The sequence below is a fragment of the Ostrinia furnacalis genome, unplaced genomic scaffold (genome assembly GCF_004193835.3).
Source record: "Ostrinia furnacalis isolate ACB-3 unplaced genomic scaffold, ASM419383v2 OfSCF1638, whole genome shotgun sequence".
NCBI classification, from domain to species: domain Eukaryota; kingdom Metazoa; phylum Arthropoda; class Insecta; order Lepidoptera; family Crambidae; genus Ostrinia; species Ostrinia furnacalis.
Window position 1 is genome coordinate 1,263,945 of NW_021131877.1, and position 26,961 is coordinate 1,290,905.

The window sequence follows — 26,961 nt, forward strand, 5'->3', positions numbered from 1 at the left end:
CTACGGTTGGCTTAGGTGGCACCGGTGGTTTAAGTTTTTTACTTAAGCTACAGCTGGACTCGGAAATTTTTATGCTGGGGATATTAACATATTCCTCATCTTGTTCGTTCTCCAATAAATCATCTTGTCTCTCTTTGACGTCTAGATTGCTGCAACTCTCAACATCATCATACAACTGATAACCATTTGGATCGTTAACTTCATGTGTCCCTTCTACATTAGTATATTCTGGGGTAGAACAAATTGGATCTTTAACTTCATGTATCATATCTACATTATTATAGTATTTTGGGCAAGATCCAAACGTAAATGACCTGTCCCGAATTATTTTTTGTTGTTCTAAAACATCATTTTTGAACGATGGTGATAAAGTACAGTAATTTCTGTCTAGTTTTGCGTTAGATACTTTTTTGTAATCGCCAAAATTTATGTTAGTTAAAGAAGCATCATTATTAGAGCTAAGCGTACAACCAGCACCGTCAACTACTTCATTAGACCTGTAAATTTAAATTTGACATCTAAATTAACACGAAAATTATTAGTAGGATTGTTTAAGTAAGCTGTTTTATTGTTTTTAGATTTTGATATCTTCAGTATTACTTGAGACTATTTATAATTTGCGAGGACTCTCACGCTGGGTCTTTTGCCCGCCATCAAAGGGCAGAGCCGCGGGAATCTTTATCCCGAGCAATGGAAGCAACCCGCCTGGACTTTTCTAGACAAAATCAAAGGTACGGAAAATTTTAATGAGGTTCCCGCATTCAAGGTTTTGTTTTGCATCTGTCCCACAAGAAAACTTATGCGGAGCAATTTGTATTACAATAAGTCGTTTCATCTGTAATTTGTCGGTGTATTTACTAAACGAATGGATTGTATTTTTTTGTTATATTCTACATGTCTGGCTATACTTTTATTTAGTCTACCAACAATTGATACACAGCTCAAAATACTTAGTTTGAGTGTACAAACATAGAAATAAATAAATTTTTTAATAAAAAATAATATTATAATTCCGCATGGGACGCAAGTATAATATTAATTTGCACACTAATTACGTCCCCATCAGTTAGCTCGCTCGAGTACATTTTATTTCGTCCATTCCGTAGTCGCGAGTGTCTTTTGTAGCTCTCAAAATGAATCCCGAAACGTGAAAAGAGCATTTTCAAGATAGCAATCGGAGTTCAAAGGTGGAGACACGGCGTGTGTCGTAATTGAGACGGCTCTCCAATTAAAAGCAAATGTTTAGGGCCCCAGAACTGAGGATCTGAGTATCAGAGTAATTACAGACCTTTGCGGCGCGCCCGCTTAGACGTGGCTCTAAGCCATCTTCACAATTCAACGAACATTTTTAAATAAAGTCAAAGGGGGCATCCCTTTCATGTTGGCGTTTTGTTAGTGTTTAAAAAGCGGTGAAATAATAGTGAGTTTTACCGAATGCCCCGGGTGAATTGTTATGGATAGAGTGTATTGTAGGTGCATTTTTACGTTACTTATTAGAAGGCTATAACAAATTATTAAAGTACAAAACGTAAAGTAAAAATACACATACTAACAGTAAAATAAATGAAACAAATTGAAAAGGATTAAAAATAAGTTAAATATCATCACTGTGATTGTGTGAAATGCGTGTTTCTAAAGATGATAATTACAGTGGAATTAATTTCAATTGACCTTACAATAATACCATTGTTAAAGATTCACTGCAGGTTCATAAAGCAAAAACGCTGTTTGTTCGCCTCTCTCTGTTCTATACAACTTGTAATAATTTAGTTTTAAATTACGGGTTTATAACCTGCAGTGGACCTTTACAACAAACATGGTGTCCTTTAAGCTTCAACAGTATGTCCACTTCCATTAATGATGCGTTCTCAAATCATTGCACTAAACTTCTCAAGATCAAAAGGACATCATGTTTGTTCAAACCTGAACCTTATTACAATAGCAGTAAGACTTACACCATGCTGGGCAGCGGGTAGCCGGTGGGACTGTAGTCTTGTACAGGGAAGGGTGGCAACTCTTCCTCGCTTTCGTAGGTTATTCTCGAGTGGTTCTCGAATTCTGTATGAAAATTAATTAGAATTTTAATGATTTAGGCTCCTTTTAACCTTTAATAAGGTAGAGCCAGTCAACATAATTCGCAGTTTTTAAGACTAGGGAATAAAGTTAAAAATATGGGTTAAGAAACGTGGCTCAAAATCTTTCAAAAGCCTGTAGGAAGAAAGGAGTGACGTCTGAACATTTACATTTAACCAAATCTTTAATGTAGTTTTCTACTTTAGCCTTGTTTAAAATACGGGTCCCAAGTGACGCATGTTGAATTGTTGAGTTATATGCTTGGACGAATAAACCACTGGACGCGTAACGAGTGACGTTTTCGTCTTTACCCCGCTAGCACTTACCATGGCTAAATTAGCCATGGTAAATGTTGTCAGGTTGTCACTTTGTCAGTATGACGCCAGCTCTCGAAGAGTAAAAATATCACGAAAAATGGGTAAATGCGCCGTACTTTATTGCAAAAATTATTCCTGTCACACAAGAAATGTTTCTTATCACGCGTAAGTACATTTTAAATCTATTATAGTAGCTATTTTTTCGTAAAATAAATAAAATTTGATATGTAAATAAAATATGATTACGTCATTTTAAAAAGTACTCATTGTACATGTAAATGCTTAAAACATGTAGCATATTTAATTTGGTTGGATTATAGGTTTCATTTATTCATTCACCACATCTCATTTTTTATGACGTAAAGGGCTTGAAAAATGTCGATAAGTTTATCGATATACCAAACTGAAACTGAAATTATTCAAATTAATTTTAGATTTTGATAGATTTTTTTGTTTTGATAATTTTAGTCACATGAAACAAAAGATTATGAGATAGACATAGATGGAACATACAAAACAAGCACACCAGTAAATGTAAGTAATAATTACACCTTTTTTGAAATATGTTGTACATCAAAATACTGGTCAAATTTGAATAAAATATTTTTGATGTTGATTGATTTTTTGGCTTTATTTTAGTCACATGAAACAAAAGATGATGAGATCCACACAGATGGAACATACAATTTAAACTTTTCATTGCATCTAAATATTAATAATGTCATCACAAAAATACGCCAAATGACTACAATTATTATTTTTTATTTCATTAACAGGTTTTATTTTCGGTATGCAATACCGAGGTGGAACCTTTTAGATCTGTGTCATCCCCTCACGTTTAGTGAAATACCGGGGTGGTTGGAACTTGATTTGGTCCATCCTGTCATCAACTGTTTTTCAATGGGACGACTTCTGAACATCAGAGAGATCTTGACTGTCAAGATACGTGAATTAGGCCACTGAACTTTTCAAAACAAAACCAACACAGGTGAAATATCTGAGCATCTCCCTTGACAATAAATTGAACTGGGCAAGTCATATCGACAACATGCATAGTGCCTAGCAAACATAGCGGCCATGGGTTGTATGAGAACCACTCTATCGGCATCACTTGACTTCTTTCTGAATCTCAGACATTTAGACCTCATTATTCAGGAGGAAGCACAAGCACCCACTCTAAGACTTAAAGGAAACGATCTATGAAAGCAAAACAAGGAGACAGGATATTCCGCGATTCTGCACAAAACTCTAAAAGAAATACCCCTCATCAACAGTATAGGTACCCTGTGTACACATCTTCGACCAAAGATAATATCCAGCTTACAGCGGAAACGCGAAATTGCTCTGGAATCAATGAAGTTAGGATATACCGACGTCTTCAAAACTGAAATAAGTACTAGGAGGTCTTCTCGAATGACCTAAACATAAGAATATCAACAACATTAGATAAGAATTAAATATTCTCAGATAGTGCATCCGTACTGCAAGCGCTACAAAGCAATACATTGTCATAATGTTATCAAATTGTGTTTCATGAAATGTATAGAAATAGGCTATTGATGAAACTTTTGTCCGTGACGTGAGACAGATTATAACATTTGTTGAGACCAAAAACTAGTTAGCAGTCGATCGTAATTAAAGAAACTTTCAATATTAAATCAATCCATAATTCATTTATCTCGTAAGGTTCATTCATTCATTCATTTACATAACTATCGATAAAAAATTACGATCTTTTCGCAGCACTAAATGTCATTAATTGACAATTGTCAAACCTCTCCCCCCGCAAAAAGTGGTTGATCGTGTTTCCTTAGAAATCTTGTAGGTTTCGTGTCCAGTGGTTTATTCGTCCAAGGTTATATGTCTACTAAAATAACAGGAATTTAACTCTTCTTTTTCTTTTAAATTACGTACTATTTTCTACAAGAACTTATTCTTTTTATAACACGACAGCATCATTTAATTTTCTGCACATCCTGAAATTGATGATGATTTAAAATCATCACTTTAACAAATTGAACTAACAACAAAAAATGAACATTACCATTATTCTTGTCATTTTCCTTGTTTACCAGCTTGTGGTATATTTTAGCCATCACGTCACAATACACTGACACAATTTTAACTCCCAAGTTAAATATGTAGACTAAAACTTTTACAACCAACAAAATACGTACACTCTGGTAGACAGTCACTATGCTTATAATTTTTCAAATAAACAAAGTCAAAATGCTTTCAACGCAAACGCGTCGGGTTTTCACAGTATTCCAAACACACTAAGGTCTATTCTGATTCATCGGAAATTTCAACAAAATTCGCAAACGGGTACGACCGGTTTCGTGAATGCGGGCACCACAACACAAAGGTGAGAGCAAACTAAACAGCTGCGAATAACAGATTCGCTTATCTGGTTGATAAGGTTAGATAATTTAGCTTTTTATACACTATTCGTCATGCTAGAAAAACCACATGTAAACAGTCGGTGAGGTCATTGAAATGTAAATATTTTATGATAATTTATCAGTTTATTATCGTAAATGTTTCTAATTGGTCTGTGGTAAAACCAGAAAACAAAATTGACCATTAATTAAATGTTTCGAGTCATCAATCAATGTTGCAGAGCAGAGACATAAAAATACTGTTATAAAACTTGTAATAGGCATCAGTAGACTATGAAGTTCCGACAATCTTACCGGTTGAAAGGCTACTTCCAATTTTTTAAGTCACCCCTTTTCTGTCCATGACATTGAGCTTAAGGAAATATTATGTGACAGTGACGAGAGGATGCGCTTATTTCTTTTGACCCTCCTGACCTTCCTCCTGGCCTCTTCCGAATAATCGGCGAGTAGATCGTGCTCAGTCATCCCTCTTCTGTCTGTGTCTGTTGGCCAAGAGGATGCGGACCACTGTCGCTTTTCAGAAGTATCTACATACTTCTGGAAGACAAAAGTGGTCTGTTATCCCTGGTTTACACCAGGGATAGCTCAGGAAATGGTAATGAGCAGATGCACTCAGCTCTTATGACCCTTCTGACCTTCCTCGTGGCCTCTTCCGAATAGTCAACGAGAAGGTCGTGCACGGTCATCCCTCTTCTGTCTGTTGCGTTCAGGTCAGCCCCGTTGACCAAGAGGATGCGGACCACTGAGTCCTTTCCGAAACCATATAGACCTAGGAAAGCTTAGGCAATTAAGAGAAGACTCACCTCTAATGACCCTTCTGACCTTCCTCGTGGCCTCTTCCGAATAGTCAACGAGAAGGTCGTGCACGGTCATCCCTCTTCTGTCTGTTGCGTTCAGGTCAGCCCCGTTGACCAAGAGGATGCGGACCACTGAGTCCTTTCCGAAACCATATAGACCTAGGAAAGCTTAGGTAATTAAGAGAAGACTCACCTCTAATGACCCTTCTGACCTTCCTCGTGGCCTCTTCGGAATAATCAGCGAGGAGGTCGTGCACGGTCATCCCTCTTCTGTCTGTAGCGTTCAGGTCAGCCCCATTGGCCAAGAGGATGCGGACCATTGACGCCTTTTGGAAGCACATAGACTAGGGAAAGCTTGGGAAATTGTAAGAAGCAGGTGCACTCACCTCTTATGACCCTTCTGACCTTCCTCGTGGCCTCTTCGGAGTAGTCAGCCAGAAGGTCGTGCACGGTCATCCCTCTTCTGTCTGTAGCGTTCAGGTCAGCCCCATTGGCCAAGAGGATGCGGACCACTGAGGCCTTACGGAAGCATGCAGCCTCATGGAGCGGGGTCCCGTTGTGCGTGCGAATGTTTGGGTCTATACCGGCAGCTAGGAGTGCTTGGACCACCTCCCTGTGAAAAGATGAGGGTCTAAAATATCTTCCTATAAGAAAAGCGAGATATTCCGGCACATCAGAACATTTTCGCAACAAAATCACACCTATCACAGTTACATTAATTAATTATTAAGATGTGCCAATGGGACATGCCATCGTCCATACTGTTCAATGAAAACATGTTCTTTTTTTGTTAGTTTTTAGAAGATGAAGGTTCAAAAACATTAGGGCATTTTAGTTACTTTAAAAGTGTTGTCAGTTATAGAGAAATCACAGCGCCGTGTTCAATATTACTTTCCATAAAAAGCAACCATTACAATCCACTAACAGATATACAAATTTTGTTTCGCTCGTGAAAGACAGTTTATACACAAAAGCGCAGATTAAATTAATACATGTCTTTTATATTTACAACCATTTCAAATGATCACAAACAGCGACACATAAACACGGCATGTATAGCACCGGATTATCAGCGGTCGGCGTCGAGTGATTCACGCATTCATATGCATGACGCTAACGAGCCAACGGGGTTCGATTTGTTGTCTTCATTTACACGGAAATATAGGTTCAAACCGCAGTATTTTCAAGTCATTGTGTAAAATGAAATTGACTGACATAGGTTAGTGAAAGTAAAATATTTGTATATCATGTAAATAAATGAAGGGGTATTGAAATGTGTCGAATAACAAAAATTAAGGGTAGCCAATGTCTTTGTAGCTCAGTGGTAAGAGCAGTCGCAACTGCTGCAGTCGTCGAAATCAAATCCGAACAGTTGATTCTTTCAAGCAAAAATTATTAGCATTAAAATGATAATCCAAAAACATTAAGGTATTTTGAGACCACTGTTACTTGTTGCCTTATAGTAAAGTTTCTACTCCAAATTAGATTAATAAGCCGATTTTAATATCAAGAAATACAGACCTTGAAATAGGTATTTGTTAGGATTTGTTCCACTTGAAACAATAATCTAACATACTTAAAGCATAGTGTAACATAAACATTCGCGAGTTAAGAAGCATGTGCGAATATTTATGTGTTTATTTTGAAACACTTTAATCCTTCATAACATCTTGAAATTATGAGGGTCGAATTAAACCCACGATTTCTCATACCACATTCCGGAAATAAGTAGGAACATTATTATACAAAACAAATAAATGGACAGAAACTTACACCTTACCCTTTTTGGGTATAAATCGTTTACAAAATATTACAATTCGTATTATTGATAAAAGTTATTTTTGTCGACGTTTCAGTATTTTGGAAAACAGAAATTGCCTGCAAACTTGGCTGATTAACTCTAAATTATAATGGCATCCTAATAAGAAGTTCGCGCATGTCTCAAGTTATAAGCTACATCTAAAATTCTGTCTGAGAAAAATATCTCTACATATTACATATTTTTAAAGATTCAGGAATACAACCTTAAATATGACTTCAGCCAAACAAAATAATAGATAATATCTGTTGTCTAGAAGAGATCGCCTCTTAGCGATAAGACAGCCTAATCGGTTTCCATTGTATATTCCTTTCCTTTTATTCATTCGTCAGTTGTTTTGTGGTATTATGTGGCAATAATGAGTATCTATCTGGCGAGGGCTCAGAGGCCATACTTTGCCCTCTCATCTTGATACAGTCTATAAATTGTCAGAAACAAATACGAGGGCTGCACTAAAAGTATCGGGAATGGAATATTTCCACTGTTCCAGTCATATTAAAATCTATTTAATTGCAAAGTCCAGGGTTTTAAAAATCGTATACCATTTATTTATTTAAAAAAAGATTCTCGGTCGTATCACAAGGTCTTGTCAAACTTGTTTAGTCGTTGAGAAAATGGAATTGACTCGAGAAAATTCAAGAGCGATGATTTATTATGACTTTTGAAGTGGTTTAACACAAAAACAGTGTGTTGACCGGATGATTTCTGCATTTGGTAATGAAGCCCCATCCAAAACCACAATTTATCGCTAGTTTCCTGAATTTCAACGTGGACGTGTCAAGCTCAGTGATGATCCCCGTCAAGGTCGTCCAAAAACTGCAGTCACCTAAGAAAACGTTGATGCTGTGCGTAAGCTGATTGAAGAAGATCGACATGTGATATACCGCGAAATTCAGGCAACTTTAGACATTGGCATGAGTCAAATACAAATAATCTTGCATGAACAATTAGGTGTAAAAAAGTTGTTTTCCCGATGGATACCGCATTCGCTCTGTGAAGAGCAAAAAGCAGCTCGCGTTACTTGGTGCGTCAGAACTCTCGGGAGATTACATGCAGGATCCTCAAATGCTGTATACAACATCGTATCAGGTGACGAATCATGGATATACGCGTACGAACCCGAAACAAAAAACCAGTCACGAGTTTGGGTGTTCGAAAATGAATTAAAGCCAACAAAAATTGTTCGTTCACGGAGTGTTGCAAAAAAAATGGTGGCCACGTTTGTCTCCAAAACCGGCCATGTTGCGACTATTCCTCTTGGGGGACAAAGAACGGTTAATGCAGATTAGTATGCTAGCATTTGTTTGCCACAGGTCGTTTCTGAACTCCGTAAAGAGAACTGCAACCGCCGCATCATCCTCCATCACGACAATGCGAGTTCTCACACCGCGCACTGAACAAAAGAGTTTTTAGAGCAAGAAAACATAGAATTATTAGTCCATCCGCCGTACAGCCCCGACCTAAGCCCTAATGATTTCTATACTTTCCCTAAAATAAAGAATAAATTGCGTGGTCAGAGATTTTCATCACCTGAAGAAGCTGTGGAAGCCTACAAAACGGCCATTTTGGAGACCCAAACTTCCGAATGCAATGGTTGCTTCAATGATTGGTTTCGTGTATGGAAAAATGTGTCAAATTTCGCGGAGAATACTTTAAAAAGCAATAAATACATTTTTAAATAGTAATGTTGTTTCACTTCCTTGATTCCCGAAATTTTCAGTGCCGCCCTCGTATGCAGCCAAAGACAGAGCAATATGTCACAAACAAGTTCTCAGAACCAAATCCATATCCCTATAATCCCAATAAAGAAAACTTTTCTCATCTACCCAAATTATATTCATAGCCCCCGCCATTTCCTATGGCTTGTGACGTCACGCATCAAGGCAGCCGCCACGCGTCACGCCGCCAATTTAACCCTTCGGTAGCGCGCGGAAAATTGACACAAACATTCGCGTCTGATCGGAGAAACACCGGATACGGTAAACGACATGCACTGACGTCGTCAGGTTAACGGATCGATAATGAAGCGGTAAAGTAAGGAGTTTTGTTCCGTTTCGATGTGTAAATTAAGAAGCTTACGCATAAAATGGTTTTTAAATTGTGACATTGATACAGTCCGAGTGATTCAGAGTAAAAATTGTCTGAAATGGATAAATGTCTCTAAAAAAAATTATACTGGACTGGTCCCTTCTTGCTTGGTATTGACTTGAGTCGTCACTTATGCTCATTTTCACCATCAATCCCAAATGTTTAAGTGACCCCTATGAAAACAAAACTCCTGTTATGTGTTACCATAGCGATCACTTATAAATTAGGGATTGATGATGAAAACGGGCATTAACTTCTTAACCACTGAGGCTTAAAAAGTTGGGTCTTCCGAAGGTCCCACAGACGCTACATCCATCAAATAACAATCGCCGTATCCACAACAACATTTCTCACTTCGCTACAGCCGTAGTAGCAATTTCGTAGGCATGGTACCTATTGGGGCGTCATAACGAACGAATGAATATGAATATGAGTCGATTGGAGCGCGAGCACGCCTTACATTAGCATAAAATAATAACGTGTACACTGGAAGGTAGCGGATTCTTATGTCGTAATTGAAGGAGAATTGCTTCATTGACTGTATTCGACGATTCGGCGAGGTTAATAAATGACGAAAACCTACTAATCTAAATTAGAGACAATACTGTATGCGGGTTTTTTTAAAAACCCGCATACATTACCCGTATAGTCAACTTATTCTATTCTCGTTTTACTGAAAACCTAAGCCAGTTTTCACCATCAATACCTAATTTTTAAGTGACTATGAAAACAAAATTCCTGTTATGTGTTACCATACCATAGGGGTCACTTAAAAGTTAGGGATTGATGGTGAAAACGGGCACTATTCTCACAATTTCTGATAACAACAGTCTATTACAGTGCTTCCCACAAAAACAACACAAAACATGATCCCCTGCTTTATTCATCCAGAATCCAGCCGCTGCCAAATCTACTTGAAATCGTCGATTCTACACTCCCCAAGCTGGTTAGATGGGTTAAGAACTACTGAAGTTCGCATTTCGTCTTTTCAACCGACTTCAAAAAAGGAGGGGGTTCTCAATTCGACCCGTATGTTTTTTTTTTTTTTCTATGTTTGTTACGCGATAACTCCGCCAATTATGAACCGATTTGAACAAATCTTTTTTCGGCGTATAGGTAATACCTCAAGGGTGGTCCCATTTAAATTTAATAATAGAAAAAACAACCCCCAAGGGTGGAAAATTGGGGATGAACTTTTTTATACGCAATATCTCCGCCGATTATAAATCAATTTGAACGATTATTTTTTTGTTGAATAGGTATTATCAAAAGGGTGGTTTCATGCGAATTTGAAGAAAATATTTCACCCCTAAGGGTGGAAAATTGGGGATGAACTTTTTTATACGCAATATTTTTAATTTTTAGTTTTTTTTGTGTTCACGTATTTGAAGTCGGTTTTATTTTTTTTAAAGGTAATTATATAGATCCAGTGCCTCAGTCAGTGCCTGAGGAATGGATTCGACGAGGGAGTGTGTTTTTGTAACGTCAAACTTCAGCGAGGCTTCAGATCTCCTTCAGAATTATATGCTATGTCACGTCATAATATGTCAATGTCACCCCTGCCGTGCCGCTTCCATACCTCAAGCAATGTTGAGTTAAGCGTTAGATCTATAGTCGCTTCTACGACATCCCCGAAGTGATCAAAGATTAGTGATGTGCCTATTTCACTCCGCTGGAACCACAAGGCTTAAGAGCGCTTTTATATTAGGGCGTTAGAAACGCGACAGCAGCGTTTTTATAACGTGAAGGCATGCATCCGCTGTCACATAGTATGAAATTTTCGGCAGCTCGTCTGTCGAGTGTTTGTAGCGCTGCTAAAACGCCTAAATGTGAAAACGCTCTAATTGAGCCACATTATCACTTACTTGCGACCGTTCTTGCTGGCTCGATGAAGGGGAGTGGAGGAAAACAACTTCGTGCGACACTTTGGAGGCTTGTATGGGTCCACCAGTTGAGGCATCACGCGGAGTAGGTGCTGGACTGTCTCCAACCTTGAGACAATGGAGTAAGGTTTAATATGGTTTATCAGATCAAATTTAGAACGCTAAGATTCATCCAGGAGATCAATTAAGTTACATCTGACCAGCAGTGTCTGTAGGCTAAGCAATGCTACAGCATATAAATATTACGAGATATCACTAAACGACACAACCCTGGATTTTCCAGAAAGTCTTACTCAAAAATGTATGAAATCATCTTTTGAAGTCATAATAATAAATGAGTTGAACCCATGGTTTGTTTTAAATTTCAATGTACACAGTCACACACGACTGAGAAATGGTAGTTGAATAATACTAAATAGATCTACGAGGACTACGAGTATGCTTCATTGATAAATATTATAATTTATATTAATGACATTACAATACGACCTCATTTATTACAGTACCTACCTAGATAATACACCAAGGTTGCTTCAATTCATTGCGCAAACTCATATCTTTTTACGTGCATATCTTCAAGGATACTCCAAAGTCCTTTTCCTAAGCCATTAAATTATGTTTAAGTGACTTTAATGTTCAGAATGTTGCCTCGTCCCACGTATAAACAAGTATTACTTACTTTACATAAGCAAACTATGTTCCAGGTAGGGCGAAAGCGAGCAATGCTGGCATACTTGGAATTGTTGCATAATAATTTTAGGCATTTTGTAGGAACTAGAACGACGATAAAGTTTGTATACCTATAGGATAAATTTTACAAAATAAATAAAGTAAAAGGTATTTTAAAAGGTCCTTACTAGGCTTACGACACGGTATGCCGTTGCTGTATTGTAAAAAATCTAATGGTTATCTTAGACAGGCTTCAATAAGTTTGCAATAATACCATAGAAAAAAGTTCGTTTGATTCAGCCAAATGACGTCCACTGCTGGACAAAAGTGTACCCCAAGGGTTTCCACAACGACCGGTCCTACACTGCGGTACTTCCCGCGACTTTCACCATATCGTTTATCCCCCTAGTAGGCCAAAACGACCACCATAAAAGTAAGCAAATAAAATGTGATAGAAAAAACAAACATATTATAATTATCTTACCTATATCCCTAACTCACAACTCCAACCACCAGTGTCTCAAACGTACAAATTCAAGTCCACTTACATTAAATGCAATTATTTAAGTGGTTATTACATACAAACTATTCCGCCAAAGTTGAGCATCTAACGTTGAGAGCAAGTAAAGCAACATGCTAACGAAATTCTCTTTCAAGTACCAGCGTTAAGTAGCAGCGTTTCTTGCACTACTTCTCTTCGCCGACCGATAAATTGTCATAGCGTTACTTGCCCTAGAAATGTAATATTTGGGACTTATAAGTACCCTGAAAAGGGTCTTTAAGATAGACTCACATGACCATTTTAAGGTTCTAAACTTATTTTAAATTACTAAAACAATGATAGCCATTATTACCACAATCTGCTATTAATTGATGCCGGTACTATCATTATTGTGAAAAACTATACAGTAAGTATTTACCTTTACAGGTCAATTCAACCGATAAACCGACCCATTTAAAAGAACAATTTCTAGACCTCTCACAAGACCATTAGCAGACATTGAGAGATATCAAAAGGTCCTTTATGCTGGCAACATCCTGTCGTTGACATCATTCTTAACAGGGCAACACTCTTTAATGTGTTTTAAAATACTCTGGGGGCTTAGAATAAATAGACATAAGGTTACACGTGGGCGGTACCTTTTGGTCGTTAAGAAATGTGGCCCTAAAATTATAGAAAAAAAAACATATTCCATGCTGTAAAGAGGAAAGATTTGCATTTTTGTACGTTTGTAACGAATTAACTCAAAAACTACTGGACCGATTTCATTAATTCTTTTACTATTAGATAGCTACATTTTTACGGAATAACATAGGCTGCAGCTATAGCAGAATGGAATTCACGCGGGCCTAGCCGCAGGCAAAAACTGTACACGTTGATATAATAGTACAATAACTTACAGGGCAGATAAGTACCATCCTAGACTGCATCCCACATTCCCACTTAACACCAGGTGCGATTGTGGTCAAATACCTGCCTCATTATGCATAAAAAAAATCTTGCAGTAAGGTTCATTGTTGTCTTAACTTGATTAATTTGTTAAAACCTTTCTGAGGCCTTTGATCTGAAACTTATACATATTTACTTGAAGGCTAGCATGGGATACTTTTTAGACATGTAGTAACTATATTCCGAGTCAGTTTGAGAATTTAAAGTTTCTAAGTTGGAGTACTTAGTGGAATATAGTCAAGTAGCCAGCTTTAGAACTAAGTTATGATTTAGTTTGAGGGTCCGTCTGGCAAGTCTTCGCAAATTAGCGTACGCATCTGTGAGTAATGGAGGTTTGTTGAATATTTTTCAACCACTTTCAGAAACTTTTACAGCTGCTTTAGTTGAATATCCAAATTTTTGTAAGAATGTAACGAGTTCAAGATACTATTTTAATTTTTTAAAGATGGTAAAAGGCTTGAAACTATGGTCACAACTTTATTGCCATTACCATGTAAAGTAAGACCAGTCCCAAACAATATCAAAACCTTTCATATTGGTGGTGGTGAAGGTTGAGAAAAACTTCTGGATCGGGCGGGCAGCACAAGAGTGGCCGTTGCTTCAAAAACCCTTGAATAATGTAATTGTATAGCATTGGAAATTTTCCGTCGAAAAGGAAGCATACAACAACAACTGTTAATATCTAAACTTTAGAGGATGCTTGCTTATGTTTAGCAGTGAACGTCCTGTGGCTGAAATGATGTTGATGATCGAAACTTTCATTACAAACTCACCTCCCATACTGCGCTGCGAGGTCCAAAGCGCTTTCGTCTCTGATGTTTCTGATGGTGACGTCAGCGCCCTTCGCTATCAGCTGGGCCACTACATCTGTGTAGCCGAAGTGGGCCGCTGACAGAAGCGCCGTCTCGTGGTCTTGGGTCTGGAGACAAGGAATAGTGTGATGAATCCTGCCTCTAATGAGATTTCTACTGGATTTTTTTTTATCACCTCTAACTACAGGGTTAAGTCGCCAAATGTTTATCTCGAAGCGCTGGTAGGGCAAAAAAGAATAAGACATGTATAGGCTCCTTAAGAGCATTTGACGATTTGTAAGTACTAATTTAATTAGTCTAAACAAATAAAGACAATTTGATTTTAATCAAATCAACTCAGAAACAATTTGACGAAGAATTCAGATCAGAAGTATATTCAATAATTGCAATGAGAAAAAATCTGCTTGAGGCAGTCATAGTCCAGTTATAAGAAGACAATAGTATGTGCGCCTACTGTTTAAAATAGAGTACACTAGGCTGCAATGGTGTTAATTTAAAGCATGTAATGAGTACGGGGACAGCAGCATGGCACGATCTTGGACACCCCCTTTGACGCCGCTAAGTGAAGCGGCGTCGTTCCCTTTTGTCGGCTATGCATGGGGACGCGATAACTGACTGCAGCATGCGGACTATCTCCCTATACTTGACTCACCAGCTGGTCCACATTGACAGGCGGGTTCTTATGGGCGAGAAACATGGCCACGATGTTGGACTCCCCCTTCCACGCCGCTAAGTGAAGCGGCGTCGCCTCTCTTGTCCGCTATGGATGGGGGCGCGTCAACTGACCGCAGCAGGCGGACTGTCTCCCTATACTGTACTCACCAGCTGGTCCACATTGACCGGCGGGTTCTTGTGAGCGAGAAGCATGGCTACGATGTTGGACTCCCCCTTCCACGCCACTAGGTGAAGCGGCGTCGTTCCCTTTTGTCCGCTATGCATGGGGACGCTTCAACTGACCGCAGCATGCGGACTATCTGCCTATACTTGACTCACCAGCTGGTCCACATTGACCGGCGGGTTCTTATGGGCGAGAAGCATGGCCACGATGTTGGACTCCCCCTTCCACGCCGCTAAGTGAAGCGGCATTGCCCCTCTCTTGTCCGCTATGCATGGGGACGCGTCAACTGACAGCAGCATGTGCTCTACTACCCTATACNGTGGGCGAGAAGTATGGCCACGATGTTGGACTCCCCCTTCCACGCCGCTAAGTGAAGCGGCGTCGCCTCCCTCTGTCCACTATGAATGGGGACGCGTCAACTGTTAGCAGCATGCGGACTATTTCCCTATACTTGACTCACCAGCTGGTCCACATTGACCGGCGGGTTCTTATGGGCAAGTAGCATGGCCACGATGTTGGACTCCCCCTTCCACGCCGCTAAGTGAAGCGGCGTCGCCCCCTCTTGTCCACTATGCATGGGGTCGCGTCAACTGACGCTGAACTGACTGACTACTTCCCTATACTTGACTCACCAGCTGGTCCACATTGACCGGCGGGTTCTTATGGGCGAGAAGCATGGCCACGATGTAGGACTCCCCCTTCCACGCCGCTAGGTGAAGCGGCGTCGTTCCCTTTTGTCCGCTATGCATGGGGACGCTTCAACTGACCGCAGCATGCGGACTTTCTCCCTATACTGTACTCACCAGCTGGTCCACATTGACCGGCGGGTTCTTGTGGGCGAGAAGCATGGCCACGATGTTGGACTCCCCCTTCCACGCCGCTAAGTGAAGCGGCGTCGCCCCCCTCTGTCCACTATGAATGGGGACGCGTCAACTGTTAGCAGCATGCGGACTATTTCCCTATACTTGACTCACCAGCTGGTCCACATTGACCGGCGGGTTCTTATGGGCAAGTAGCATGGCCACGATGTTGGACTCCCCCTTCCACGCCGCTAAGTGAAGCGGCGTCGCCCCCTCTTGTCCACTATGCATGGGGTCGCGTCAACTGACGCTGAACTGACTGACTACTTCCCTATACTTGACTCACCAGCTGGTCCACATTGACCGGCGGGTTCTTATGGGCGAGAAGCATGGCCACGATGTAGGACTCCCCCTTCCACGCCGCTAGGTGAAGCGGCGTCGTTCCCTTTTGTCCGCTATGCATGGGGACGCTTCAACTGACCGCAGCATGCGGACTTTCTCCCTATACTGTACTCACCAGCTGGTCCACATTGACCGGCGGGTTCTTGTGGGCGAGAAGCATGGCCACGATGTTGGACTCCCCCTTCCACGCCGCTAAGTGAAGCGGCGTCGCCCCCCTCTGTCCACTATGAATGGGGACGCGTCAACTGTTAGCAGCATGCGGACTATTTCCCTATACTTGACTCACCAGCTGGTCCACATTGACCGGCGGGTTCTTATGGGCAAGTAGCATGGCCACGATGTTGGACTCCCCCTTCCACGCCGCTAAGTGAAGCGGCGTCGCCCCCTCTTGTCCACTATGCATGGGGTCGCGTCAACTGACGCTGAACTGACTGACTACTTCCCTATACTTGACTCACCAGCTGGTCCACATTGACCGGCGGGTTCTTATGGGCGAGAAGCATGGCCACGATGTAGGACTCCCCCTTCCACGCCGCTAGGTGAAGCGGCGTCGTTCCCTTTTGTCCGCTATGCATGGGGACGCTTCAACTGACCGCAGCATGCGGACTTTCTCCCTATACTGTACTCACCAGCTGGTCCACATTGACCGGCGGGTTCTTGTGGGCGAGAAGCATGGCCACGATGTTGGACTCCCCCTTCCACGCCGCTAAGTGAAGCGGCGTCGCCCCCCTTTTGTCCGCTATGCATGGGGACGCGTCAACTGATAGCAGCATGCGGACTATTTCCCTAAAAACATTTCAATGTTAAAATTTCCAGCATAATAAATTTTCTAAACTGTGCAATTTGATGGACGAAATAAATTTTTCTTTCTCTAAGAGGGGCACATGCAAAGCAAGTATGTATAACCCACTGCAGGGTAAAGTGGGCCTTACCCCAAAATATGGGGTGCCTATAGCCACACTCAAGCATAATAAAATGGATTTGTGTAAAGTAGTCCAATCTTACTGTCAGATGTAATCGAACCTTTCAAAGGCCTCTAACTAAAAATATATGTATAACGACTACATAATTACCAAGTGGTGGTAGCCAGGACCAACTTTTAACGTGCTTATCGAAGCATGGAGATGCTTGTGATAAATGGAAGAAAAATGTCGGAATGGTCACCCATCCATACCGAATTCGGCATAAGTTGCTAAACTTTTGGTAACACTGAGCTAGAAGTGCCATATATTTTATCTTTATCGTAAAACATAGACTTGACATAAACAACCTTGGGAAATTAATTAAAAACATACAACTAAGTTAAGGAACGCCATCTGGCAAAGTTAACACCATTTTCTCCAACTGCAGTGGTATTGAAAATTTATAAGTGAATGCATATGACGCCTAACGATTATCAAAAGCAATTTAAGCGCGGGGAAATTGCCTTCGCTATTCTTGGAGGAGAAAGTTAGTCGAGAATGTATTTTATTGAGAAGTTACTCGCTAATGTATTTTAACAAGAATCTTTCAATATTAATTTTAATTTAAATTGAAACTTACTTGTGGCCATTTAGACATGCATGATGGAGTGGTGTGTATCCATTGTCGTCTTGTACATTGACGCCAGCGCCTCTTCTCAGACTAAAACAAAAAAAAAAATGCATGTATAAAAAAAGCAAAAAGAAATTCGCAGTCGGTAGGATTCGAACCTACGCTCCCAGAGGGAATCTGATTTCTAGTCAGACGCCTTAACCGCTCGGCCACGACTGCCACATGAGAAAGGGCGAAAATAGCGCTCACGTATTCCGAGCGTTCCATTTTATTCCGCAGCTGTATAAAAAGTTTTTATTTGTAAACATTTACAATGAATTATAATTACTTTATTTGTCTTTGATAAACATAATATTTTTATTAGTCTCTGCCAATAGATAAACATTCATTCGTAGCTACAATAAGTAGGTATAATAATATGGCCTACGCATCAGTTTATTAAGCCAGTAAGTATAAAGGACAATGGGCAAAATGGTACCCGGCTCCAATAGATATGTGTCTAGTATCGTTTGAAAGGTCTTACCAAGATGAACAACTTTTACTATGACCACCAGCCTCAGATCTGGTTGTGTACGAAGATATACATACTTTTTTGCAGAATGGTACCCGGCTCCAATAGTTATGTTTGTAGTGTCATTTGAAAGGTCTTACCAAGACGAACAACATTTACTATGGCCACCAGCCTCAGATCTGGTTGCGTTCGAAGATAAAGATACTTTTTGTATAACCTAAGTATCATACAGTATGAAGGGGGACGCGCTAGGGGCAGAGCACCGACGAGATGCTCGGACGCGGTGAGGAAGACGGTGGGCGGGAGTTTGCATCGTCAGCTTATGACCGCAGTCTGTGGAGGAACTCTATCTGTGGTCGCGATCCTCATCAGTGAGGGACCGAGGAAGAAGAAGAAGTATCATACGTGTCCATCGTATGGTACTTAGGTTATGCGAAGCAGGAAGGGTTTACTGCTCCAGCATCCTTCCTAAACTCTATAATTATTGATGGGGACAATTGTGAAATAAATATTTTTATTCAAAGAAGTTACCCCCTTATTAATAAAAAGTTACACCTAGGAAGAACCTTGGATTAAAATGACATTTCCATACCAAATGACAATTTAAGCCAGAGTTCAACTAGGGTGTAACTTTTATTAATAAAGGGGTTAAAGTTTTATTTCTTCTTAAGGGTTTTATTATGGGTTGCTAAAGCAAATAAACCCACAAGACCCAATAAGTCCACCTACAAGATGGACCGACGACCTCATAAAGGTAGCGGGAAGGCGCTGGATACAGGCCGCCACCAACCGGCCATTGTGGAAATCATTGGGGGAGGCCTATATTCAACTGGACGTCCTATGGCTAAAATGATCATGATGATGATGATGAAAGCGAATAAAGGGCTAAAAGCTAGGGTAGTTCATCGTAGGTATAATCCTTTCCTTTTCAATGCTTCTTTTAGTTATATTAATAGATTGTAGTCATAATACATACTCGTATACATGGATGATTGTGTTATACTTTCAATTTAATACTTAGTGGAATTACTACTTTCAAAACGTGAATTAGAACTGGCCCCATAGCAGACATTTTCCTACATCTAAAGGCCTTTTAAAATATATATTGGTTATGGCTATTGGAGCGGATACCACTTTCCATACATTTTTGCCCATCATCCTTTAGAGAAGACAACTCAACCAAACAGTTTCCATCATGAATCTGGCCTTGACATAAAGCTGGTCAACGAACCACAGGACAATGTCCCTCAGCGAGCGAGCGAAAATCAACTCAAGTGTGAAAACTTAAAGTTCACGAGACTTGACTAATAGGTGTATACCTAACTGTGAACATCGCAAATCACTTATGTCAACAGAATGTAGGTTAGCCTAGCAGAAAAAGGAAAAGAGTCATTGAAACATGTAGGTCAGGTAAGATCATGAACGTAAACTAATTGTAATACCTTATGAATAAACATTGGACCTAATAAACTCCCTTGTTTGGTGAATGTAAGTACAATAGAGAATTTTAGCTCCCCAATTTGACTCTTAAATTATTAATTTAAAGCAAATGTTTCGTATTGTGGGATAATTATGATAAAATATAGCCAACCATTCCATTAAAATTAATAGAAGTCCGCAAAAAATTTGACAGCGGAAAAAGGCTACGTTAGAATCGCAAATTACCCAAGCATGATAATTTCACTGAAGCCCAATTTGCGACCAAAACACAAACATGTAGAGATCAAATTGCAAAGGCAAAGGAAGCTTTAGAGAATGCAAATAGACGGTCAAGACGAGAATTTATCAAAGCGGAACCTGAACTTAAGACAGACCGTCCAAGACTCAGGTAAATGTTTTACCCTTTTAAATTGCCGGATGGATTCGCAGAAAAAATGTTATGCGGAGATACTTTTTAGACAGTAGGTAAAACAATACGAATAGATGAAATACCAAATACGAAGACGATTTGGTACCATACAAAAGCAATTTAAACTTTAATGAACCAATAAAGGAACACTTAACGTTGTTTGAAGCTATGCTATTATAATCAGTGTAAAATCTAGCTATCATGTCAGCCAATCATTACAGTCTATTGTATCAAGTGTTATTGTTTAGAATAGCACTCACCTGTCTACGTCGAAAACTTTCGCTTTCAATCTCTTTGTCTTAAGCCAACTTCTATTTATGTTATACCTCACATCCGATAGATGGAAATCGAAATTGTTGCCACAACACTTCACTGTTTTTTCATCCATATTACAATCAAAAACAGAAATATTGAAGTTGTTATTCTCACAACGGGGCTGTCCCGCGAAGGCAAAGATGGTCACTAGTCGAAGTTCAAATAAAACTAAATGGGGAGAAAGAAATGAGTCATAGGAAAGCCACAACTCAGAACAGGTTTGAGAGGTGGACAATAAAATAGCACCTCGTCAGACACACATGACCGCAAAACAATTGAAGATACACTGTTATCCGAACCGATGATTACTTGGGTACCAGCCTTGTGTGTGATAAGCTACGAAATTTAGATAAGATATGCGAAATGGACCAAGTGAATAATGATGAATACTGTTTATAGAATAACATCCATGAACCCAGATTAGTAATCGAAGAATTATCATACTGCATTATCAATGTTTTGACGATTCGATTAAACCATACTAATGTTAGAACCCAAATGGCAGCTCAAATAATGTTTGTGACAAAAATTTGCTGAACAATAGGTGCAAGTTTTTAATGAACTTCATAGATTGGTGGTAAATGATCATAAAATTGTATGTAGTGACAGATTTTGGTGTAATATTATATTTCAGGAAGGGGAAAACGTGACTTGTGCAGAAACGTGCAAAAGAGGACTAAAGAAGTTTCAATACTAAAAAGAAACATGCTAAATAGTACGATGTTATGACAACAATCGTTAACACAATGAACAAAGGCAGGTCAATAGGCCAAAGAAACGATTCTACTTGTCCATGTATTTATTACTCATACTCATAAAGGTACGTGGGCCACGCTTTTAGCTCTATTTCAGTTGTTTAGGTTTATAGGAGGAAAATATTTGCATGACGTCCGTAAGTCTTAATATGGACGACTTTATGACACTACTAAGCCCACCTTTTTAATCCTGGGTTTTCTATTGTATTGGTTACTCATGAAATTAATAAGGCTATTTTTAATTGTATTTTATCTTTAAGAGTAGGCGCACACCGTTGATTTTTAGTTGGCCGATAGTTGTGCCCGATTTTAAATTGTATGAAGAATCGGCCAAATCGAATCGGCGTAGTGTGCGCACTCCCATACATGCCCATACTGATCAACTGCCCGACTAAACTATCAGCCGACGAAAAATCAACGGTGTGCGCCTACTCAAATAGAGTTTAAATTTACATTGGGTACTTCAAATTTATTGTACACTAGCTGTCCCGGCGAACTCTGTTCCGCCTTAAAGGCAATAAATAAGCCATCGCAATTTTTCCTTATTTACTCACAGTTTAGACCAACCCTGGACTACGACAAACATTTTAAAACCAAAATCAGCTCAATCGGCCCAGCCGTTCTCGAGTTTTAATCAGACTAACGAACAGCAAGTCATTTTTATTTATATAGATAGATAGATTACAGATGAAAAAAGGGACTGAAGTCCGTTTTATGTATCTTGGACTACATGATTCGAGTATGTAAACAGAACTTAAGCAAGTGTTTGTTGCAGATTTGTACCAAAACCGCAACTAAATGTTAGCTTCACGCGAGGTTCCGTCAAATAATATCCGTCATAGTTTGTAAATATTCGATTACAATGCCAAGTTAACAACGATAACAAAACTAACATGTGGTTTGATTGAATCATGAAATGCAAGCTTATAATAATTTAGAACTGGAGTAGGTACTTGATATTATAGAGTAGTAGTATTAGTATAGTAAAGGTTTACCTGAATCTCCTTACAAGTCCCCTCACAGAGTTGTTAATGACATCGAAGTTGGCATGCCAAAACTTCATCCTGGCTGCAATATCTTATAGTCATATGCTCACTAATTTTGCACTCACAACTGACCACACCTATTATTCAGCCTTATCGGTTACATGGTGTGTTCCACACAAATATTGGTTAAGTAATGTTACGGGAAACCGAACCGAGCGTCCCACCGACCGTCGCTGACTAACCGACCTGGTGGGTGAATCATAGGACCAGCCAACAGGTCGCTTTAGTTAGAGGTTTTTTATTGCGGTATTTTCGCGCGTAACTGTTTCTTTGGAGGAGGCCAATGAGATTGATCTACTCTATCTGGTTTTGGCTGTTTGGCTTTTGTTTGATGGTTAATTAGAGATACAAAGACTGAATGGTGTTAAATATGCCCGGTTGATTTCCTTTGTTGCTTTATTATCCTTATTTTAAACATAGTAAGGTGTGTTTACATTACTACGTTCTCTTTACGTGGTGTGCGTAGGACATTATAAGAGACAGAAGCCGGTACAACCGACATAAGGACGACTTAATACACCTCACGCATGATGATGCTATGTGAATGCACCTTTATTATAAAGTAAACACGAGGAAAGAATTAACATAAATACATCATTACGTTTAATAACTAATTAAGTACAACATGTACTACCGTTTATTGGTAACATAGCGCATCAGGTTTGTAGTATTTACAATATGTACCCATCTAGGTAAGTACTATGTAGATAAACGAAAATCGATTTATCCGGAAAACAGATTAAATTAGCTTTTCAGAAACAGAAGATGCTCTTCTACCTATTACAATTACGAATCACGATTGTTAAATTTTGTATTGAAACTGAAACTAGTATATCAACTTTGATCTTTGATATTAGATCATGAACCCATGTAATAAAATAGTCATTTATGACCTTTGCCCAGAATGTTAAGATTGTTCAATCATCAATAATCGTAACTCAGGTACAAAGTAGTGTTTATATCTGTGTCCATAATCACGGAAACACTCAATCGACAATTAAAATGTACCGTCACGAAATCGGGTCAACTTGATAACGCCATTACGTGATTGGATCGCCAATCGTCCATTTCACTGATAAATAACACCTATTAAGAGGTATTATTCCGGGTGAGGGCTCTTTCCCACGGGGAAATACAGGTTTTTTCAGGAATTTTTTTTTTCAGATCCCTTCAAGTAGTTTTAAGAACAAGAGCCGTTAAAACGGCAATCCAGTTTTACGGGATGCAGTCCTGCATGACCTCTCAAAACTGGAGTGTCGTGTGAAAACACAATCATCTTCATTTTAGACATAGGACGTCCACTGCAGCTGAACAAAGGCCTCCCCCAATGATTTCCACAATGACCGGCTGGAATCGGCCTGAATCCAGCGCCTTCCTGCTACCCTGTGGGTGGACGTCCTACGTTGCGCTTTCTGGAACACACAAGTGTGTGTTTAAAATTTGAATTCCAAATTCGTATCGGTTTTTTGCGGGACCTGCAAACAGGATTTTCGGGATCAATCAATCAGCAATGCAGGGTCGCGAAGAACTGGATTGCCGTAGAAAAAGGCCCTTATAGTAAGTAAACAATTTCGATTGAAGATTGTTGCTACTTTCACGAAACTCTCGCAGTCGCAAACCTCTTTAATTAGTATCTACAACTGTCACATACCCGATCCATGGCTAATGCGCTAATTAGTTTGGCTTCACTGAATCCTTAGAAATAATTTGGTAAACAAAACAGCTAGCATAGGGTAGCTAGAACATTCCAATAGCAATTTTGTTGCGAAGTTACGCTAGCGGAAAATATGGTGGATAATGTTATTTATCACACCTTTTGCAAAGAGTAAGGTAGGGCATATTTTCTTTAAGTCAACATTTACATGTAAACACAGATAAGTGTCTGACCATCCCTGGTTTCGTGCTAAAAATATCCGAATATTAGCTTAATGCGCGTAACGCTTAGCGTGTCGACTGTACCATAGCATACGCATGCCGATTATTGCCGATTTATTATGGTTTTCATCCATATACAACATGGCATACAGAATTTCCATTTCCATTACGTCAACGACACGTTTTTCGCGGATTATTCCCGATGGTATTGAATTTATTTTGAAGGTCTGTTAGGTGGATAGCAGCCAACCATGCTTGTTTAGGAATTGAATTGCTGATGGACAAAATCGCGCAGATTTTATGTTTCCGCACAGTGCAATGTTCTGCATACTAACTCTATACTAAACTAAGTACATGTGCAGCCTGGTTAGGCAGTCCTGGACTAACACGGACATACGAAAGTTCAACGATCGTTCCTCAACATCGATTGGCGTCTGGCCCGCAGCCAAACACTTCACTTTAATGGTTTCAGTTATCCCACTTCCTTAAATAGATAACTGCTTTTAGATTACAGTCGTACCTTTGATATTGAGATTTCTTCTTAAGAGTAGACAAGCTATTTGTACTACCAAACCAAGATAGGTGTGCAATGAAACTTTTTGATTCTGTACAACTGCAGACTATCCAGAACTGCAATCCATCCACTACATACTAATAATAAGTAAAAAACTTTGGCTACAAATGTGCCTTTGTCTAATTTGATTGAATTTAATAATGGAAATGCATGACTGCTGTTGGAGTGAGGATGGTGTTAATATTACCAATTACTTAATTTTCGTTACTGAATAAAAAAGCAGGATTATGCTTGTGATGAGAATCTGTAGAAACATTTTGGATAAGTACCAATTTGTAGGTTTATAGATCTGTAAAACAAATATTTTATCTAATCAATCACACAACCATCAAGACATTTATTGTTGCAGAAAGACAACAAACAATCATAACTTACTACTTTGTATTATTAACAGTTTTCCTCAATCCATAGTCCGTACAAATGAAATGGTTTTCCTATTGTCACAATCAAGACATTTTTGGTTCTATTTGATGGTCCAAAATAAATAGCTATTAACATAGTTTTTCTTATTGTCTATGGACAATTCAGGTAGAAGAATGCATGCTTATTGCATTGTCTAGTAAATCCTTTTAAAGAAGTAAGTTAGGTAAATGGTAAGTACCTACATCATGCATCAAAAAAAAAGTTATTGTTTTCTACCATATCTTCACAGCATAAAGTTCACATTGATGTGGGCTCTATTTAACCAGAGCCTGGATAAGGTTTAAAGGACCTGCACGTTTAAGTACTTTCTTAAATGAAAACTTGTTAATGACATGAGGTGGAATTGTGTAAAGCAATCGTAATCATTTGACACGATCTTCTATAGTAGAATGATTATCTTATATAAACAACCAGGATATGTCAAAAATACTTCTTATCTTAATCTATCTAACATAAACAATTTTATCTCAGCACTAAAACTTAGAAACCTTTTTTATCTCCAATAACAACATTTATTTTAATGAGAGAGATTTTCAGTCAGCTGGATATGCCTGACCCTCACCGAGAATGTAAGTTTAAGACAGAATTAAAATGTGATTCGCAATGTTTACGAATATTTCGATGTCTGTTTTTGAAGGGTTTGTTTTCATCTAATGTTGTGGACATCTAATGTGTAAATATAGAAACTATTTTGATATTTTTTTTGTCAATTACATACCACATCAATTACTCAAATTGAACAGCAAATCAGAATACATTTTATAGCAAAATAACTCTTATGATAACTACATAGGATGGTGAATGTTTAGTTTTATGTAGTCTTCTGTACATGTGACAGCATGTCAAGGTAAACACTGTGGAATTTGTGGTTGTAACAACGTTATGGTCCTTTACCATAATATTTTAAATATGTAATTCAAATTACTACTTGCGTGAAAATTCATATAAAATCTTTATCTTGCCTAATATTATGCCAAGTAGATACTTATAAATGTACATGTAATGCAAGTTTCTGAAAACTGTTTATCATAAAATTAAATTAATAAAACTCCTACTTACTACCTACATGTTTACTAAACCACTAGCTACAGAGAACACAGAATACAAAAGCATACTCACATATATCTAAGAATAATTTAAGGAAACCCGCTTGAGATTCTAAGAAACTCGAGTAGGTATAGTTGGTGAGGATGTGTAGTTAAATACCTACATAGTATGGCATCAACTGACCTTGCAATCAATAAATTAATCGCTGTTCAAATGGATTCTACGACACAATAAACAATAATCATCGACATAACGATGTAGCTATAGGCGATGATCAGTCAAGAAATGCTGATAAGCTAGTAAACATTGAAAAAAATCTCCCCTACAAGTTACAAGAAAACACTTCGATATTGTTGATCAATGACAGCCTACGTGGTTCTTGCATTCTGACATGATAGTAAATTAAACGTACTTTGCAGTATGCTACATTTCACCAAAACCGGCCGCAAAGTGATCTTATCATTTGCTAAAACATGAAAAGACCCACCTTGTAAAAGGACCACTCCTTTTCGTTATTTGTCCCAGTATTTTTTCGACAGTTCGCCTCTCGCCATTGCGGGCTGCATCTAGCAACTCCTGGCCCCTCCCCATGGCCCATTAATGGTTAATATCACACACAAAAACAACACAAGGTGAAATCATTTCAATTTTTTACACTAGACTTCACTACACATTACAACTTCATT

General features: G+C 39.0%; 1 protein-coding gene, 1 long non-coding RNA gene and 1 other non-coding gene across 3 annotated transcripts in view; 1 reads left to right on the forward strand and 2 right to left on the reverse strand.

Annotated features, from left to right (window-relative positions):
- The window catches only part of LOC114353222 (uncharacterized), a 106,406-nt gene extending 85,603 nt beyond the window's left edge, over positions 1 to 20,803 (reverse strand). Inside the window, exons 1-7 of the mRNA XM_028305133.1 lie at positions 20,501 to 20,803; positions 17,890 to 17,970; positions 16,977 to 17,133; positions 14,269 to 14,414; positions 11,359 to 11,484; positions 5,973 to 6,199; positions 1,956 to 2,058 (exon numbers count right to left, since the gene is read on the reverse strand). Coding sequence (XP_028160934.1) covers positions 1,956 to 2,058; positions 5,973 to 6,199; positions 11,359 to 11,484; positions 14,269 to 14,414; positions 16,977 to 17,133; positions 17,890 to 17,970; positions 20,501 to 20,628 — 968 coding nt within the window. The 5' untranslated portion in view covers positions 20,629 to 20,803. The remainder of the gene's footprint in view (positions 1 to 1,955; positions 2,059 to 5,972; positions 6,200 to 11,358; positions 11,485 to 14,268; positions 14,415 to 16,976; positions 17,134 to 17,889; positions 17,971 to 20,500) is intronic.
- On the forward strand, positions 2,518 to 3,816 carry LOC114353223 (uncharacterized). The gene is made up of 2 exons (XR_003655923.1): positions 2,518 to 2,555; positions 2,859 to 3,816. It is a non-coding gene; the product is annotated as an uncharacterized LOC114353223 (long non-coding RNA).
- Positions 18,018 to 18,099, reverse strand: TRNAS-AGA (transfer RNA serine (anticodon AGA)). The gene has a single exon. It is a non-coding gene; the product is annotated as a tRNA-Ser (tRNA).
- Positions 20,804 to 26,961: the final 6,158 nt, after the last annotated feature.